The sequence below is a fragment of the Lithobates pipiens genome, unplaced genomic scaffold (assembly GCF_037356315.1).
Source record: "Lithobates pipiens isolate NorthernLeopardFrog02 unplaced genomic scaffold, aLitPip1_a1.2 Scaffold_16, whole genome shotgun sequence".
Taxonomy (NCBI): domain Eukaryota; kingdom Metazoa; phylum Chordata; class Amphibia; order Anura; family Ranidae; genus Lithobates; species Lithobates pipiens.
Window position 1 is genome coordinate 442906895 of NW_027507748.1, and position 19066 is coordinate 442925960.

At 44.7% G+C, this 19066-nt stretch overlaps 1 protein-coding gene across 7 annotated transcripts in view; it reads left to right on the top strand.

Moving 5' to 3' along the window:
- Positions 1–19066, top strand: part of AFF3 (ALF transcription elongation factor 3) — a 498510-nt gene that overhangs the window by 61272 nt on the left and 418172 nt on the right. For 2 of the 7 annotated variants that reach the window (XM_077482717.1, XM_077482712.1), the window contains exon 1: positions 10363–10499. The exons of 2 other annotated variants lie outside the window; for them this stretch is intronic. Coding sequence is in view for 1 of the 5 variants with exons in the window: in XM_077482708.1 (XP_077338834.1) it covers positions 10349–10499 (151 nt within the window). In the remaining 4 variants the exon portion in view is untranslated. Of the gene's footprint in view, positions 1–10334; positions 10500–19066 lie in introns of those variants that run through there. 3 more of the 7 variants (XM_077482708.1, XM_077482715.1, XM_077482711.1) reach the window with 3 other exon arrangements.

Consider the following 19066-nt stretch of genomic DNA (forward strand, 5'->3'; position numbering starts at 1 on the left):
CAATTACTTTGGAGACCAACTTCAGAATTGAGAAAAAAAATGTACCCTTGCAGTAGGGCTCTGGGAAATTGAAAGGGTTATATGCTTGATATGTATAGGGAGTAGAAGATCAAGCATTGACAGAGGCGGCTCTAGACTTTGTGAGGCCTTAGGCAAAACTTAGGCATGAGGCCCCATTCACTCTACAGTTTGTAGAGGCCAATCTGCTGACAGCCTTAAAGTGGAATTAAACTCTCCTATCCTTTACAGCCAAGGAAGATGCTTCTGTTTGATCTACAAATACCATGGTGCTGCTCCAACAAATACCTGTCAATTCTGAACAGGTGTCTATTTAGGGTGCCTGCAGGAAAACAGCCTGGTGTAAGACTTAAGCCAGGGTCCTTTCTCAGGCACTTACTGAAAGCCAACCAAAACAAAAAAAAATAAAAAATACAACAATATTAATACAATACCACAATATATGTGCTAACTATAGTTGAGGCTCATACACAAACCTCCTGGGAGGTTTTAACAGTAGTAAACTTTTTTAAGGTCAGAGACTTTGAAGACAATGATACAGGAGATGGTCACAGACTGTGCGGACAATGATACAGGAGACGGTTTTATTATGGTAATGACAAGTAAACTCTTACCTGGCTAACACGGTAACAAACGTTGGAGCCACAGACAGGGTGCTGACAGACAATCACGCCACAAAGATGCAGGTGATGGTCAGACACTGTGCAGACAATGATACAGGAGACGGTCAGACACTGTGCAGACAATGATACAGGAGACGGTCAGACACTGTGCAGACAATGATACAGGAGACGGTCAGACACTGTGCAGACAATGATACAGGAGACTGTCAGACACTGTGCAGACAATGATACAGGAGACATCCAGAGACTGTTCAGACAATGATACAGAAGACGGTCAGAGACTGTGCAGACAATGATACAGGAGACGGTCAGAGACTGTGTGAGTAAGGAGAAGCGGCACAATGATGATCCCACCCAGTAGCGGCTGGTGCTCAACATTTTTGAAAAAAAATGAAAAAAACAAAACAAATTGCTGCCTCACTGTACCATCAAATGCAGCCACTGTGCCCCATCAAATGCAGCCTCACTGTGCCCCATCAAATGCAGCCGCCACTGTGCCCCATCAAATGCAGCCGCCACTGTGCCCCATCAAATGCAGCCACCACTGTGCCCCATCAAATGCAGCCGCCACTGTGCCCCATCAAATGTTGCCACTGTGCGGGGCGGCTATTTTGGTGCCCCTGCAAAGTGCTGCCCTAGGCCTGGGCCTTGTCGGCCTAGGCAAAGACACAGCACTGAGACAAGGTACAGACTATGAGACCGTGAGACAGACAGGGTACTGGGGACAGACCATGAGAGACAGACGGGGTACTGGGGACAGACCGTGAGAGACAGACGGGGTACTGGGGACAGACCGTGAGAGACAGACGGGGTACTGGGGACAGACCGTGAGAGACAGACGGGGTACTGGGGACAGACCGTGAGAGACAGACGGGGTACTGGGGACAGACCGTGAGAGACAGACGGGGTACTGGGGACAGACCGTGAGAGACAGACGGGGTACTGGGGACAGACCGTGAGAGACAGACGGGGTACTGGGGACAGACCGTGAGAGACAGACGGGGTACTGGGGACAGACCGTGAGAGACAGACGGGGTACTGGGGACAGACCGTGAGAGACAGACGGGGTACTGGGGACAGACCGTGAGAGACAGACGGGGTACTGGGGACAGACCGTGAGAGACAGACGGGGTACTGGGGACAGACCGTGAGAGACAGACAGGGTACTGGGGACAGACCGTGAGAGACAGACAGGGTACTGGGGACAGACCGTGAGAGACAGACAGGGTACTGGGGACAGACCGTGAGAGACAGACAGGGTACTGGGGACAGACCGTGAGAGACAGACAGGGTACTGGGGACAGACCGTGAGAGACAGACAGGGTACTGGGGACAGACCGTGAGAGACAGACAGGGTACTGGGGACAGACCGTGAGAGACAGACAGGGTACTGGGGACAGACCGTGAGAGACAGACAGGGTACTGGGGACAGACCGTGAGAGACAGACAGGGTACTGGGGACAGACCGTGAGAGACAGACAGGGTACTGGGGACAGACCGTGAGAGACAGACAGGGTACTGGGGACAGACCGTGAGAGACAGACAGGGTACTGGGGACAGACCGTGAGAGACAGACAGGGTACTGAGGACAGGCCGTGAGACAGACAGGGTACTGGGGGCAGACCGTGAGACAGACAGGGTACTGGGGGCAGACTGTGAGACAGACAGGGTACTGGGGGCAGACCGTGAGAGACAGACAGGGTACTGGGGGCAGACCGTGAGAGACAGACAGGGTATTCGGGGCAGACCGTGAGAGACAGACAGGGTACTGGGGGCAGACCGTGAGAGACAGACAGGGTACTGGGGGCAGACCGTGAGAGACAGACAGGGTACTGGGGGCAGACCGTGAGAGACAGACAGGGTACTGGGGGCAGACCATGAGACAGACAGGGTACTAGGGGCAGGCAGTGAGACAGACAGGGTACTGGGCGCAGACCATGAGACAGACAGGGTACTGGGGGCAGACTGTGAGACAGACAGGGTACTAGGGGCAGACAGTCAGGGTACTGGGGGCAGTCAGTGAGACAGGCAGGGTACTGGGGGCAGACAGTGAGACAGGCAGGGTACTGGGGGCAGACAGTGAGACAGGCAGGGTACCGGGGGCAGACAGTGAGACAGGCAGGGTACCGGGGGCAGACAGTGAGACAGGCAGGGTACCGGGGGCAGACAGTGAGACAGGCAGGGTACTGGGGGCAGACAGTGAGACAGGCAGGGTACTGGGGGCAGACAGTGAGACAGGCAGGGTACTGGGGGCAGACAGTGAGACAGGCAGGGTACTGGGGGCAGACAGTGAGACAGGCAGGGTACTGGGGGCAGACAGTGAGACAGGCAGGGTACTGGGGGCAGACTGTGAGACAGAGACAGACCATGAGACTGTGACAGTCAGGGTACTGGCCATGAGACCATAGCAAGACCGGGTACTGTATTATGTACAGACAGCTGACAGCATGATGATGTATGTACTGTACCTGCTCCTCAGTCTTCTACACTACTAAAGGCAGCATAGGAACGAAGCCGGCGACAGGTGATGTTGTCTTTGCGCTCCCTGGCCTCATGCAGTGCAATCTGGGAGTTGTAGTCTCTGCACAGCACAGGCACCAGAGGCCGAAGTCTGTTGTCTGTGCTGTGAAGAACTACAACTCCCGCCATGCACTGGGGCCGACGACTGGGGAAAGGCTAGGAGGACAGCGCCGCAGCGGTGGAGCCTGTTATTGGATGCAGCCTGACTGAGCCGAGATGATTGATGTCATCTAACTCGTCCGCGATGGCGGCGGCGGAGGCTCATCAGCTCAGACAGGCGGCGCGGCGTCTATGTGCAGCACCCGCCCGCTCGCTCACCCCGCAACACACACTGACCGTTCCACTCCCGAGTCCGCACACTGTTTCCTGTCAGGCAAATTAGGCGGCCGCGGCCCGCGAGGCCCTTCTGAGGGCGAGGCCTAAGGCAATCGCCTAATTTGCCTAATTAAAGAGCCGCCTCTGAGCATTGATACTAACTTTTCCCTTGCTTCCTGTACACTTCCTGTTTTCCCTGAAGCTCTTATCTGTGGGTGGTTCCTCAGCTTTATCTTGTAGATTGTAGGTCTATTAACCCTGCATTTAATGTGGAGGAGGCAAGCTTGCAACCGCTGCCAAGAGCAGGTTAGAGAAAAGGCTGCAGGGAGGGAATAAGGTAAATAATTCAACGTAGACATAATGAGAAATGTAAAATTATTTTTTGTTGTGTCTCAATGATTCACATAGCATCCATATGAACTAATCCATAGGACTCATCATTTTTTTTGGTCAGTATTAATGAGTGTTTAGAAAAAGTTTTTGACATCCATGTGTGGGTAAGACTTTTAAATGGTATGATTAAGAATGCAGAGATCAACAATTAGACCCTAAGTATTCCCTTTGGCAAGAAGGGTTTGTGCATGAGATGGCTTTTATTGAGAGGGTTTATGTCAGCTTTATGACAGCTCAAGCTGAACTTTATGATATCCTAAAATGAAGAAGTGTGGGGAACAATAAATATGAAGCAACTACTATATTTTCCTTTTTTTAACCACGGGAATGGCATTTAATAGAACCTTTTCGTATGAGTGACTGACAGCTGTCTTTTAATTCCTGAATCATTTTAATCATCTTCCATTGTTTGTTTGCAAGCATTATGTGTGTATTATAAGCTCTACCGATAAGCTGCTCTAAATTTTAATAATGTAAGGCAAAACATCTACAGTGTACAGGGCCTGCTAAAGCACCACTGTGTATAAATAATTGCTAATTATATTTCAGTGATTCACAGTTAAAAATCTCTCAATACAATAACTTGTTGTTCTAACAGTTTGAAATGTTCCTCTCGGGAAATGAAGACAATGTGAGAAGTGCAAGGATCTAATAAATGCTGGCATGACAGTAACTGAGTAAAATTAATAGCTCTTAACACCCATAATTAAACCTGGAACTGAACAGCTCCTGTTTTTTATGTAATTGGAACGCAGTAATCAATTTTTATTATCACCACACTATCACAAAAAAAAAAAAAAAAAAAAATCAGTTCTGCTACATATATTGCCAGGATTTTGCAAACTTTAAAACCCAACTCCAGGAATTAGAAAAAAATCTGTGAATTGTTTCATCTGTGAATTGTCACTTGCAAATACTTGCCTTCCCCTCTCTCCCTTGCCACACTATTTGCCCACCTGGAGCGAAGAGAAATACCTGCTAATTCCAGGTATGGGGAGTATGGAATGAACAAGTCACTCTCCTTTTCTTCCCGCAATGCAGCACTGGGTGCCCGAGTAGTCCAATGCCAGGCACCAGTGCTTTCATATAGGGGTAGCTAGACAGTCATGTTTGTGACCAGAGCCACTTGATGCTTAGACATGTGCCTTCTCTTTGCTCCTGTGGGTGAATGAAGCAGCAGAGAGAAAAGGAAAGGTGAGAATAAGCAACTGAGGTGTCAGCATTTAGGTGAATATGTTGCTTTACCTTGGCACATTTGTTAATAGACAGATTCAAGTGCAATATAAAATACTCCTCAGGCAATGGGAAATATGAGCAGCACTTAAACAGTAGAAACAAGGTAAACGTTTGTTGCATATCTAGTGTATTATTCATATGCTATGTTTGTTTTTTGAGTACAATAAGACTGATTTGAATAATCAAGTAGTAGAAAGTGTATTTTCCCACTGGGTCTGATGTTTGGATTCCATTAATCTAACTGCATCAGAAGTTGAGATTTTTCAGTGTAACCTGGACTGTTTCTGATAGCTGCTGTAAAATTTGTTCCTGCTGTATCATCCTTCTTCAATGTGTATGGGGTTAAACTGAATATTCATTAATGCAGAGGTGCAGCAGCCATCTTTATGGAGACAACTTTGCAATGTTCATCTATGGAGTGTCTCCAGTGTAGGGGGCAGCTATCTTGGCTGGGTCTGGATTGATCCGAAAAAGCAGTGATGTGAGTACAGAAAAAAAGAAGAGAAGGGGAGCTGACAGAGCTCGCCACAGGGTTGGGGAAACAGTGATGTTTGGCCAGAGTTTGGTGGAGCTATCTGATGCTATGCTGCCCAGGAGAAAAGTGCTGATCAGAGACTGCTGCTGCTATTATATACTGTGCATTGCTATTTGTGAGGGGATCTGGATCCTGAGAGCACACACTGGGGATCAGTATTTAGCTTGCAGGCCAGTGACCATCAGCTGACCTCTGACCATCAGGAGAGGACCACTGGCTACTATTGCTAAGTTCTAGCTTGTGAGGGAGGACCCTTTCGCAAATTTATGTGGAAACACCTGGAGTTTAAACAATGCCCACTGTAGAGACAGACCTCTTGGCCACTGACTTTTCATGTTTCCTACTTTTGTGAAATAGTTATGCCTCAGTGAGGTTGCCTTAACTCCCCTTTATTTGGGAACTATCCAGTGCAGTGGGGTTGCATTAACTCCCCTTTATTTGGGAACAATCCAGTGCCTCTTTGGAGTACAAAGACTGTACTAGAGAGCACTCCTACCAGGAAGGGAAACAGGGACTGTCTTAGCAGGATTGAAATTGAGATCACAACAACTTCTATCGCTGTTCTCATGAAAGCTTGTTACATGTGGCAGTCTCACCCCTTGTGAATCCCTGGGTATGCTGATGTACTCACTCTGTCCTCTTTGCTCCCTGCTGCTCCTTAGGCAAGATTCCTCCTCAAACCAAGATGCTGATAGGATCTTCCCAAGCCAACCCAAGCCCAGCCTGGAGGCTGAGCCCCTCCTAGGCCACCGAAAGCTTCTTCAGCACCCCAACTTCCACCTGACTCCACTGCTGGCATGGCTCCACCATATCTAAGGGATGACTCAGCCACCCTGCTAGGATATTATGCCTGGGGATTGGCCAAGTTCCCTCAAGCATACAGATCAGACCCTCCTAGCATCTGCCCACTAAGTTCTAGAAGTTTCACCAAGCTTCTAGACTGGGGGGGCGGGGTACCAGAGACCTACCTCTGTGGAGCCACACAGCCTGACCTGCAGTAACCCTGACCCAATTACTGGCTCACAAACTAACTATGAGTCATAACTTAAATTTGCCACTACTAACATTAGTAGCACACTAGAGGGTGCAACAGGTAAATACAATTCAGTTCTGTTAATTACTGTTAAAATACTCCAGTTGTTTAACTATATATTTCAAATGAATTTTGTTGTCGTATTGATTGTCATTTATACTTTTGTATTTTTCCCTGGACATTTTTGTGAAGTGTTCCCACTCTTGAGGAATCGTTTTTAGTCTTGAAAATTGTGAATTGTTTCTACTTTTGATCATTGACACCTCATTATCACACCTTTAAATCAGCTGGTACAACTGATAGTATAGCATATCTCTGTGGCTGGTGTTGTTTGGTGACAAGTAGACAATGGCTCCTCATACTGGGATGCAAAAGCCCACTCCTAACTGTAAAATAATTTATATCAAGCTATCTTTTTAAGGCATTGGAATGATTAACATGTATTTAGGGCAAGCTGCCAATATATTCACTTTCACTTTCCATTAGTTTAGAGCAGCAATGACAATACAAGATGAGTGCTGATTGTCCCACTAGTCTTTGGCTCATTGGGCAGATAAAATATGTTCAATGCAAAGCAGACCTCCAGGCAGATACAGAGTACACAAACTAATGCAGCATGTAATCATTATTGCAATATTAAATGTATTTATCTAAATGCGAGCTGTATAGGAACCTGACTTTGAATTGGTATCAGCCTCTTGCAATCGATTGTACAGCAGAGCTGAGAAAGAGGTAACGAGGAACAACACAAAGAGCTAGTCAGGTGTTCTACAGTGTGAGGAGAAGGCTAATAGGAGAGAGCAGAATGACAGAGAGATGATCTCATCGTGTACTGCTTCTACTTTCACTGTCCAGTCACAGGGTGGGTGTGGGGAGGGGACCTGTAAGTGAAAGTGAAAAATTAGCTTCACTCAATTGTCAGGCAGGACTGTTTTATGCAAAGAGCTGTGTAAATTGTAGAACTGGATGGACAAAAATGCAAATCCCTGACAGGTAAAACAGCTGTATTTCATCTGTGTATTTAGCTATTAACCAAGTCTAAAATCTCAACTGGCTTCCACAGCCGCCAGTTTAAGCGTGTTCCCATTGACGCCAATAAGTGAGTTTGACAGAAGGTGCCCCCTAGCAAACTCTGCACGCCAAGTTAAATCTCCTACAGCATGTGTACAGACCCCTGGGGTTGCCATGTCTGATTGTAGGTTGGTAGGCATGGGTTCTTAAAAACACAGGTTAACCCCCTATTTGGAAGGGCCCCTGGCCACCCATGTGAAAGAAGCTTAAGCTTGATTCAAACCTTTGTGTTGCAATAACGCACATCAAAACTCATGTTTTAAAGTGTATCTAAACCCAAAACAAAATTTTATATATATATATATATATATATATATATATATATATATATATATATATATATATATATATATATATATATTGCATATTACCACTCATGTGATAGCTGCATTGATTTTCCTTTTTTATTTTTTTTTTATTTTTTTTTACTTATCTATGCTCACTTCTCCAATGTATCTATGTGGGAGGCATAGTGGTCACCACTGAAAGTAAGATAACATTGTTTACTGATTCCAGTTCAGCTCACAGAAGTGACGATGATACAGCATGTCTGGCAAGATTTACAGTGATTTTCTGTATTTGCTAAAAATGTTTTTAGTCTAAAAAGTGGTAATTATTGCAGGCCTCACATCTCAGGACTGGTACTGAGATATTTTACATTTTGTTCTTGGGTCTAGTTATCCTTATCATGTGTTACTGCAATACCACATTATTATTATCCCAGGTATTTATATAACACTGACAATTTACATATATATTGTACATTTATATCAGTCCCTAAAATTAAGTAAAGGTCTCTAACTCACATTTATACATATACTAGGGCCAATTTAGACAGGAGTCAATTACATACTAGCATGTCTTTGGAACAGTGGCAGCTAGTAGTTTTTTGTTTGGGGGGCGGCAAACAACCGAACCCCCATACAGAGCCCCCCTGCAGAAATGCAAACCCCCCTGTTGTCTGCCAGTCGGTCTCCACCAGCACTTACCCCGTGTAGGTGGTGGGCATCCAAGGAGGAGCAGTGGGGATCGAGCATCCGAGGAGCGGCGTCAGGGATTGGGCATCCAGGCATCACCCTTTGGCTCTTCTCCTCCTTGCTTCTGCTGTGTGTCACCTCCCCTCCTCCTTGGCATCCAATAGGATCGCCTGTCCTTTCAGCCAATCGGGTGATGGGCATCAGACCCGCTTTCCGATTGGCCGGGAGGAGGATCAGTGTTGCAACAGCGAATATTAATTCGCTGTTGCAACACACCTAGGTGGGCTCCAGACGCATTCTCTGCAACCCGAGCCCACCATATTTGGAAGCCTATTAAAGCCTCTGGCTCTTATCAGGTGCTTTAAAAAAAAACCTGGCCGCTGTAATTCATGTGCTCGGTGCCCTGAAAGGGGCCGGATGCATGGATAGGGGGTGGTCGCAGCGGCCATAGATAGATTCATGCTATGCATGAATCTATCCATGGCCTATAGGAGGTGGCCTGGAGAGAAAGGGCGGCACCCGGGCGCTCTTAATGGATGGGCTGCCCCTGCTTTTCAATGTGGAAGGAAACCCATGCAGGCACAGGGAGAACATGCAAACTCCAGGTAGTGCCATGTTTGGGATTCAAAATGACAACCCTAGGGATGCTAGGTGGAAGTGCAAACAACTTAGCCACGGTGCTACCGTACTTGGGCCCTTAAAGCGGAGCTCCACCCAAGAAGGGAAAGGGGAAGTTCTGCTTTAAGGACTCACCCCCTGCTCCTCTTGAAGAATTGGCTACTACTTCCGCTCCAACCACCTAGGTAAAGCAGAAGTTCTCCTCCCTCCCCCCTGCACGTGTCCCAGAAGACTGCTTGACCATTCACAATGTGCAGTGCTGGTCACGCATGCGCAGTGGACACCTGACTGTAAAGCAGCAAGCTGTCACAGCCAGGTGCCCATAGTTAAAGCGGGAGTAAACCCAGTTCCAAAAAACACTTACATTCCCGGCATGCCGGAAATGCTAACTTTCACATTGATTGTGCTCTCAACCAAAATTTCAAACCATCCAATGGCTGGTTTCATAACTGATCACATGTGCAGCATTATGGCAGTTGAAGAATCATTAGAGGCCAAGATGGCAGCTTCCTTGACTGAAAAGGATAGAAGGGTTTGCTTCCACTTTAAGATGCCAGTACTGAGGAAAGAAGACAGACAGCAGGTGAAACCCGCTGGGATGAGCTCATCAGGGGATCATGGGACAGGTAAGTGACTGTTTTTTAAAAGTCAGCAGCTACAGTTTTTGTAGCTGCTGACTTTTATTTATTTATTTATTTATTTATTTTTTACAGCAGATGTGGATATCCTCTTTAAGGTGAAGAAAGAAAAAAAAATTAGTTTTTTTTTCTTTTACACAATAATAAATCAGAATAATTATTTTCTTCAAGAAAATGAAAGGTGAAACTTGTTTGGTTGCTGTTGGAAACAGCTTGACGTTTTTGTTTGTGTCCTTTTCTTCAGTCTCATTAAATCAGTCCCTGCTTGTTTAAAATTCCATAATGGAACTTGTGTCACCCCATGTAATACTGAGTCACTGTTCAGTTTTCTGTTTTCTGTACAGTACAGAAATCCCATAGGCTACACGTGGATGATGCAAGTGGCAGTTAACAGGATGGCTCAGTTTTCAGTCCATCGCAGCTGCACATTCAATAAGCAGCATGTGGCTTTCATACCAACGATTGTTAAACTGTTTACATGGTACATTTCTCCCTCTGAAGGATGGATTGCTAAGAAATCAAGTAGGTCCCAGGCATATTTGAACTTTTAATTCATTTTTATTATGATAGGTAATATTGTTTGTTTTTAATAGAAACTTTGCTTTCTGCATTTTTTCTTCTTTTGCTCTTTCTCTGTTTCTAGTATTTTAAATTGAACTGCATCAAATGTGGCAGAATGGTGGCATACAAAATAAAACAATGAGCTTTTATTTTTTGGGGGGAGAAACCACATTTGTTTTAGCTTTTAGAAGTATTTTAAAGGGTGTTGATAATGATAATTGTAAGCAATAGGTATACACCGTAAGCATTTCCAGTAATATGATGTGTAATAATGTGTTAAAATTATTTTTAAACAGAGGGTCAATATAAGAGATCTGTATTGCATATATGGAGATGGGCGGTATTGTCACCCGTGATGGATCGTATAAGCCTAGGAGCAGGGCTTTTTTTAAGCGGGAACGTGGGGGAACGCAGTTTTGGCACCTCCAGCACTGAATGTATGTAATAGCATGTGGTGTGGGGTGTGCTGGAGGGTCTATTGATGTTGGCTGCTGGGGAATCTATTGTCACTGGTGGGGATCTGATTTTGTGTGAGGGTCTATTGTTGCTGATGGGGAATCTATTGTTGATGGGGGGTCTTATGTTGCTGGAAGGGATCTACTGTTGAGGGAGAGGTCTATTTTTACTGGCTGCTGGAGGATCTATTGATGCTGGCTGCTGGGAGATCTAATGTTGCTTGGGTGGATATTTTGTTACTGGGTGTGATATTTTATTGTGGGTAGTTCACTGTTGTTGCAGGGAATCTATTGTTGTTGGGGTGGAGTCCATTGTTGCTGGGGGAGTCTATTGTTGTGTGGGGATCTATTGCTGGGATTTTATTGTTGCTGGCTGCAGGGAATCTATTTTACTGCTTTTCTTTTTATCATCAACATGTTCCATACAAATGATTTAGCACCACAAAATGATACTTGGTTCTGTATTCTCTAAACGGGGCAGTACTGGTAGGTGGGTAGGGGATAGAATCAAGGGACGGTGGTCAGAGGTGGGTAGGGGGCAGAGAAAAGGGGTGACTCAGATGAGGGGAGTTCCTGCACCTATTCTCTGAGAAAAAAAGCCCTGCCTATGAGACTCCCTACACTTATACAACTGGCTATCTCCATCTATGCAATGCAGATCTCTTATATTGAGCCTCTGTTTAAAAAATCATTTTTACCAGTTCCTTTGTGGATGACACTCCCGAAGTGAATACAACAATTGGATGTACCTTGTCTATCTGAGGTATCTCTTCTGGGTACCTCGGAGCTTCAAGTCTAGTCCTCTTTGTTTATACCCCAAGGCAGAGATTTACTTTTTCCACTGGTCCCTGGTGTGGTGTTCCTTTTGGGCTGGCTTGTGTGCCCTTTGTGGGTGATATGGGCTGGACCTGCTCCCCATCTTCTGGACTCTTGGCTGGTGTATGGCAGCAAAAAATCCTTGTTTTTAAATGATGTGGTTGTTCAGGATTTTTCAGAATATCCACATGATACTATTGCTTCACCCATAACCGCTTACCCCTGAAGAGAAGGATTAACGCTATATCTTGAAATGCGTTGGGTACACTCTTTACATGTGTGTGTTCCACCAGGCAGAGCAAGTGGTTATATGTGTTCAACTTTTGTGTAAGCATACTGTAACTGCATCCATTGTGGTTTTTTATTTCTTTCTTTTTTTGACTATGTATTTTGAAATTTCCTGTTTAAATAATTTTCAATACAATTTTATTTTTAACAAATATTTGATCATTTTGGAGCATCTGCCCTTTAAAGTGGATGTAAACCCAATGTCATAAACTACTGCCATAGGGCTTATCTATAAGGATATAGATGCCTCCTGCATGTGTCTTTACCTGTCAAATGTCTCCCCTCTGCCTGCTATGAGACCCAAAAAACTGTAGATTCTGTGGGTGGGTCTGTTGTCTTGAACTCGGTGGGTGGAGTCGTGATGTCAGTAGACTCCCCGCCCACGTCTACACTCCCCTTATCAATATGCATTTTCTCCTGTGCATTTCTTACACTGAACTTCTGCTATGATCTCTAACATCCAGTGAAAAGACAGGAAAGTAACCACATGACTCCAGCATGCCAAATCATGCTGAGGCGGGGAACATCCAATTCTGGCAGAGCAGCAGAAGAAAGGAGTGGGAGGGAATTAACCACTTAAGGACCGCCTCACTCCGATATACGTAAGGCAGAATGGCACGGCTGGGCACAAGCACGTACAGGTACGTTGCCCTTTAAGTTCCCAGCCATGGGTCGCGTGCTTCAAAATCACCTAGAATACTCAGTGCTTATTATCTGCTCAGGTATGAATGGATTCCAGGAAAATTGTCCAATTGTGCAAAGCGTATCATTTTTTTGTAATCCAATTAGAGAGACCCATGTGATTTACCAGTAATCCAATGTAAATCCTAAAAATTATGGTTACAAATGCCATTTAAAACATATTCTTATCTGTTCGATAGTTGCAAAATAAATGTCATTAAAAGAATTGTTATGAGCCCAGCCCAGTTTATCCATTATGTGGTGATGAAAAGGGGGAGTGTTCTGTAGTGGTAATACACTTTGGGGGTTATTTACTAAAGGAAAATCCACTTTGCACTGCAAGTGCACTTGGAAGTAAAGTCGCTGTAGATCTGAGGGGGACATGCAAGGAAAATAAAAAACAGCATTTTAGCTTGCACATGATTGGATGATAAAATCAGCAGAGCTTCCACTCATTTCAGATCTACTCCTTATATTTAGAGCGACTGCACTTCCAAGTGCTCTATCAGTGCAAAGTGGATTTGCCTTTTGTAAATAACCAACCCTTTGTGTCCTACAGAGGCTGATTTAATAAAACTGGAGAGTACAAAATCTGGTGTAGCTGTGCATAGAAACCAGTCAGCTTCCAGGTCTTTTGTCAAAGCTTAAAGTGGGTAACCCTCACCTATACCCAGTGAAGTGAACAGCCTCAGATGATCCAGAGATGAAACAAATCTCCCTACATAATTGAGACCGATATATTTCTTGCAGGGTGGCGGTCAACATATGGCTGGTCAATCACATCCCAATGAAACAATGCTAGAAAAAATGGCCTAGTGCGACAGGCACAGCCGGTACCCCTGGGGATGTTTGAATGAGATAGACCAGTCTGTAAATTAAGTATAGCACCGTAATTTATTAGTGGTACATATTACATACATATATGGTAAAAAAAGTTATTGTGGCAACATATGTAGATAAAAGGTTACTAGGCAAAACTTTAATTAAGTTAGCAATAGACTTGAGACATATGTAAGCTTTGAGAAAAATGCCGACATGTTTCGGATCATCCGTCCTTTTTCCTAGGCATATATTGTATCTCGCATGTACATAGTCTAGAATATAACTCTTATCATATTAATACAGATATATCTGAAACAATACGTGCAGAGCTTGTATGCTAATCATAAATAATAATGGGAGACATGTTCCAAAAATTAATAATAATGGTACATACCAGCCAAGACCTGTTACCAGTAGTAGCCAGCAGGGGGCGACAGTATTAGAGTGACGGCGAAAAGAGCAAGTATGTGGTGCCACAATATTTTAAATGTGCCTTGGTCGAGCAGGGAATGCTGCAATACAGAAAGTAAGGCTATTGAGCCAGAACGTCCATGGTTGCTGTGGCTACAAGGTCTCCACTGGAAAGCCAAATAATTAGCCTCCACAGTATAACATCAGCTGACCTTGAGGAAAGTTTTGCATCTAAGTGATGAGAAAAACACATAGGACCAATGAGTATTGTAGAGTATAGGCTTAATAACCATTAAAAAAAGGACATAAATAGTCTATATGTGTGTCTCACCTCAGTCAAATGATGAAAGTAGTACACAGCGGCGTGCAGCAAACAGCGTGCTGGACGCCGTTTGTGTGAGGTTTAAATAACCCATGAGGGTTATAATTCTCAGCTGTGGATAGGCGGCAGTGAGCCGCCTATACAGGTGAGGCTTATTATTTTTTGGAACATGTCTCCCATTATTATTTATGATTAGCATACAAGCTCTGCACGTATTGTTTCAGATATATCTGTATTAATATGATAAGACTGATATTCTAGACTATGTACATGCGAGATACAATATATGCCTAGGAAAAAGGACGGATGATCTGAAACATGTCGGCATTTTTCTCAAAGCTTACATATGTTGCAAGTCTATTGCTAACTTGATTAAAGTTTTGCCTAGTAACCTTTTCTCTACATATGTTGCCACAATAACGTTTTTTACCATATATTATATGTAATATGTACCACTAATAAATGATGGTGCTATACTTAATTTACAGACTGGTCTATCTCATTCAAACATCCCCAGGGGTACCGGCTGTGCCTGTCGCACCAGGCCATTTTTTCTAGCATAATCTCCCTACAAAAGGTTTACTTGTATATCTGCTGTCTTCATCTTTATATATTCTTTAGAAAGTTCACATCATGTTAGGAGATTTTCCCTTCCTGGTTAGCACTGCAGTGAAACCTGGGCATACAGCCAAGACAGCTGAATGGAGGAAAGGCATACACTCCCTCTCCTTATAGGTAGATTCTTTTAGCTCTGTTTGTTGAATAGTTCAGCACACTGCTAATCTATTTATTGCATCAATCCCCAACACAAAACTCAGGCTGCTTTGTGATATGTGATGGAAAACTTGTCAGGGGTTATCAGGCTGATAACAGAAGAATGGAGCAGGAGACAGCTACTGGACACAGTGCTTTGAAGAGAGATAAGAAAACACTGCAGATATATGTGCCCATCATGAATCGGTCAGGTCAGGTTTACATCCGATTTAATTGAACAAATTGAAGTTAGAAGCTGTTACCCTGCAGAGCTGCACCAGACTTTGCACTCCCCAGTTTTAGTAAATCAACCCCGAGTGACAATGCTACACCTCCAAAGATAAAATATACTGATCAAGTTAGGGTTCATTCACTGTAGTATAAAGTAAATGCATCCTGGACATCTAAAGACTGGTACTCTGCAATATGTTACATTTTTGTACTTGGGTTTTGAAACATTGTATATATCACTTGCCATCAGATTTCGTAGTATGTTTATTAAAAACGATTTTCTATGGGGCGTTACAGAATGTGGGAGGTGGGACCCTACTCCCCATGAGGGAAAAGTCCTTAATTAATAGGGGATTTTTGCAAATACTCTTTCAGCAGTTGGGTTTTGTATGAACCTACCCCCTGACTCACTTTTATTTACTTTCTCTGCCATTCCCTGCTACTCCATCGTTCTGGAATCACCTATGTGATAAATGGTGTTAGAACTTACTCAGGGTTGGATCAGCATCCATCGATGAAGGGAAATGATCCACCATACCAAAAGGATATTTTACAGCAGCTCTGAGCAGAGGAAGCATAAGAAAGATAAATATAAATGGGTCAGGGTAGGATTTAAAGATACACTTTAAATCAGTTCTAAAACAAAAATGTAATATATTGCAGCTTACCAACCATTAGATGTGATGGCTTTATTAGTTTTCTTTTTTAAGCTTTTTTTCTCTTCTATTTTCACCTAGTGATCTAGCTAGTAACACACCTCCTTTATTAGAGTGCCCTCACTCTGCATGAAGGAACCCAAGGGGCACCTATGGACAGCAACATTGTCAGTCTGGGGGGGGGGGGAGGGTAAGATGTACTAGCAGATTTAGACACACTGACACATTGAAGCCACACTCACATTGTGGTTATAAAAGCAGTTACAACTGTTTTTTTTTTTCTTTTGGGATAAAGTTTCTACATAAATAAAAAAAAGCTGATAACTGTAAGCACCTGTGTCAGTGTTAATGGTTTGTCTCAGCACTTTAACTGCTACATTTGCAAGAGAGCGTGTTCTGTTGAAAAACAACAGACTTACAGGCTGGCTCACCAGATGAAAATAAAAGAAAGGAAGCCTAAAAAAGAAAACAAATGCATAGTTGCCAACATTTCAAAAATTCTTTCCAGGAACTCTTTTTTTTTTTTTTTGCTGTTCCTCCAATTAGAGTGCGGAGTAAATGACAGTGGGTAGTATGTGTGTCGCAAGGTCTCCGGCCTCCTTCAGCCTAATGAGGACCTCGAGGGCCAGAGATAGAGTACTTCCTTCTGTATATGGTGGGTTGTAAGACATAGTGGGTGTAATGTAAGGTAGATTCACTGGGTGCCAAACACTTCCTGAATGCAAATAGATTTTTATTTCTCCTAACAGAACTTTGGGAGAGAGGGTTAGGGCCAGGACACCCTTAGGTAGTTGCAATGTTAATTGGCAGACTCCGAGACTTCAACAGGAGGACAGCTGTGCAGGGAAAGGCATCCAGCAAGATGCCACATCTGCATGTGTAGGAGTGCTGTCTACTATGGCAACAGTCTTTAACAGTTTCTAACACAAAGTGTAACAGTTCCATCACTTCCACTACAATCACCAATTCTTCAGTCTCTCTCTCTCACTAGACTAGATGATTCACTGGCACTGAATCTCTTGAGCTTTTACAATTTTCACAGTAGTATCTTCCTCAGGCGTCACCCCCTCTTCTCTGCTGGGTCCCTAGCCTGGCACTCAAGATACTTTTCAAACTTCACCCCACTGGCCTGCTCGGTCCCTGGCTTGACACACAAGGCTGCTCTACAAGTGTCACCTCTGTTGGCTGGGTTCCTGGCTTGATACTCACTGAAGTTTCCTGATTCTTCACCGTCCCTGGTTGGTGAGAATACTGCCCCAGTACTTGCTTCAGTTACTCACTGTGGTCCCTGGTAATAAGGTGGTTGGTCCCTTAGTGGCAACAGCTTCCCTTCTACCTCTGACCAGGACAGATTCTCTGGGCAGCAGAACTGTCACAAACCCAACCCTACACTGCTCTCTTGCTTCTGGATAGGCCCTCACACAGTCTAATAGCCTAGCAGCCTGGGAAAAACAACACACATCCACCCAGACAGCTCAGGTGGAACAGAACACTGAACACCTGACTCCACCCAAATATAGAGTTATGTATATATCCTCACATCCCGGGCTTTTTAGATCAAGCCTACTCCACAATGATATAAATATGGGAGAAAACTGGGTTCAGGGCTCTTGACTGCATATGCTGTGAAGGAAGGCTGCTGTGCTTTGCAGTCCGTCTGAGGCACCAGGGGGGTTCTTGAGAGTGGCCAACACTTTAAGAATGCCAATGCGGACTGCTGCCTGGCAGAGTTATGCCTGGGCAGCCACTCAATTGTAGTTAGGGTTAGGAAATGGACACTGTTCACAGTTGGACTGTATTACTAAAAGACTTTCAAATAAAGTTTTATCAACTGTTCTGAGCCTGGTCTGAAGTTATTCAAAGGGATGCATGTTAGTTCTGGCGTACCTAAAGAACCGGGGTCTGTAAAGCAAAGAGGGATATGAAGCTCAGCTGCTACAGAGAGGGTTAACTTGGCAAGACAAGGAAGAGGAATGTAGTTACTATGAGTAACCAACACAGGCAACCAGTCGTTAGGTGTTGTACCTGTTAAGAGTGACAGGTCCCCTGGTAGCGAGGGGGTCGAAGTCTGGCTCCCTCCCTCGCAGTTAGTTTCCAGTAGCTATGTGCATGGCGGGATCACATTTTGTTACTGTGAGCGAGGTAACAGAGGCACACTGGACTGGTGAAGTTGTCACAGGCTCACCTCCCTCCTAATGCAACATCTACCAAGTTACAGTGTGTAGTGGCACAGGACAGTACTTTTCAGAGGAACTCTGTACTTTATTACTGCACACAGTGAAGGCTTATCTCTACGTCAGGGAACTGCCTTAATGTTAGATTTTTTACATGACTGCAGTCTCTGCCTGGTCCCTAGGACACATATGAGTGAAGACAAAGGGGGGATTCAGACTGGCAGTATATTTACTTAGCGGCAGTCTATTTACTTAGCAGAGATGTATTTACTTAAAAGAGACACTGTAGCTGTGATGGGGCAGCTTACTGAGATACGGGACTGTCCCAGCAAATCTGGGACAGTTGGCATGTATGCTAACACAGCAAGCTGCAATATAAAAAATGTTTCCTTTTGGGCATAATACCACTTTAACCACTTTAACCACTTTCCGCCTGCTGTATGCAGAAAGATGGCCGTAAAGTGGTTCAATTATCCTGACTGGGCATCATATGACATCCAGCAGGATAACAAGCTAATGTGCGCCCACGGGGGTGCGTAGAGCGACAATTGGTGGTGTGACAGTCTGACACATGGCAACTCCGATCTTAGTAAACAGTAGGGATGAGCTTCGTGTTCGAGTCGAACGTACGTTCGACTCGAACATTGGCTGTTCGTGCGTTCGGCGAATTCCGAACGTTTTGGCCGTTCGCGTCAAAATTCGAGTGACGCGCGCGCGGACCACAATGCACTGCGTTGGCGCAGTGCATTGCTGTCCGATGATTGGCCAAGCATGCACTGTGACCCCGCATGCTTGGCCAATCGCAGCGCCGGCAGCGAGGAGAGCCATGATTGGCCACAGGCATCCTGCCTGTGGCCAATCATAGCTCAGACTGTGTAGTGCACGCCCCACACTATATAAGGCCGCCTTTAAGGCGGCC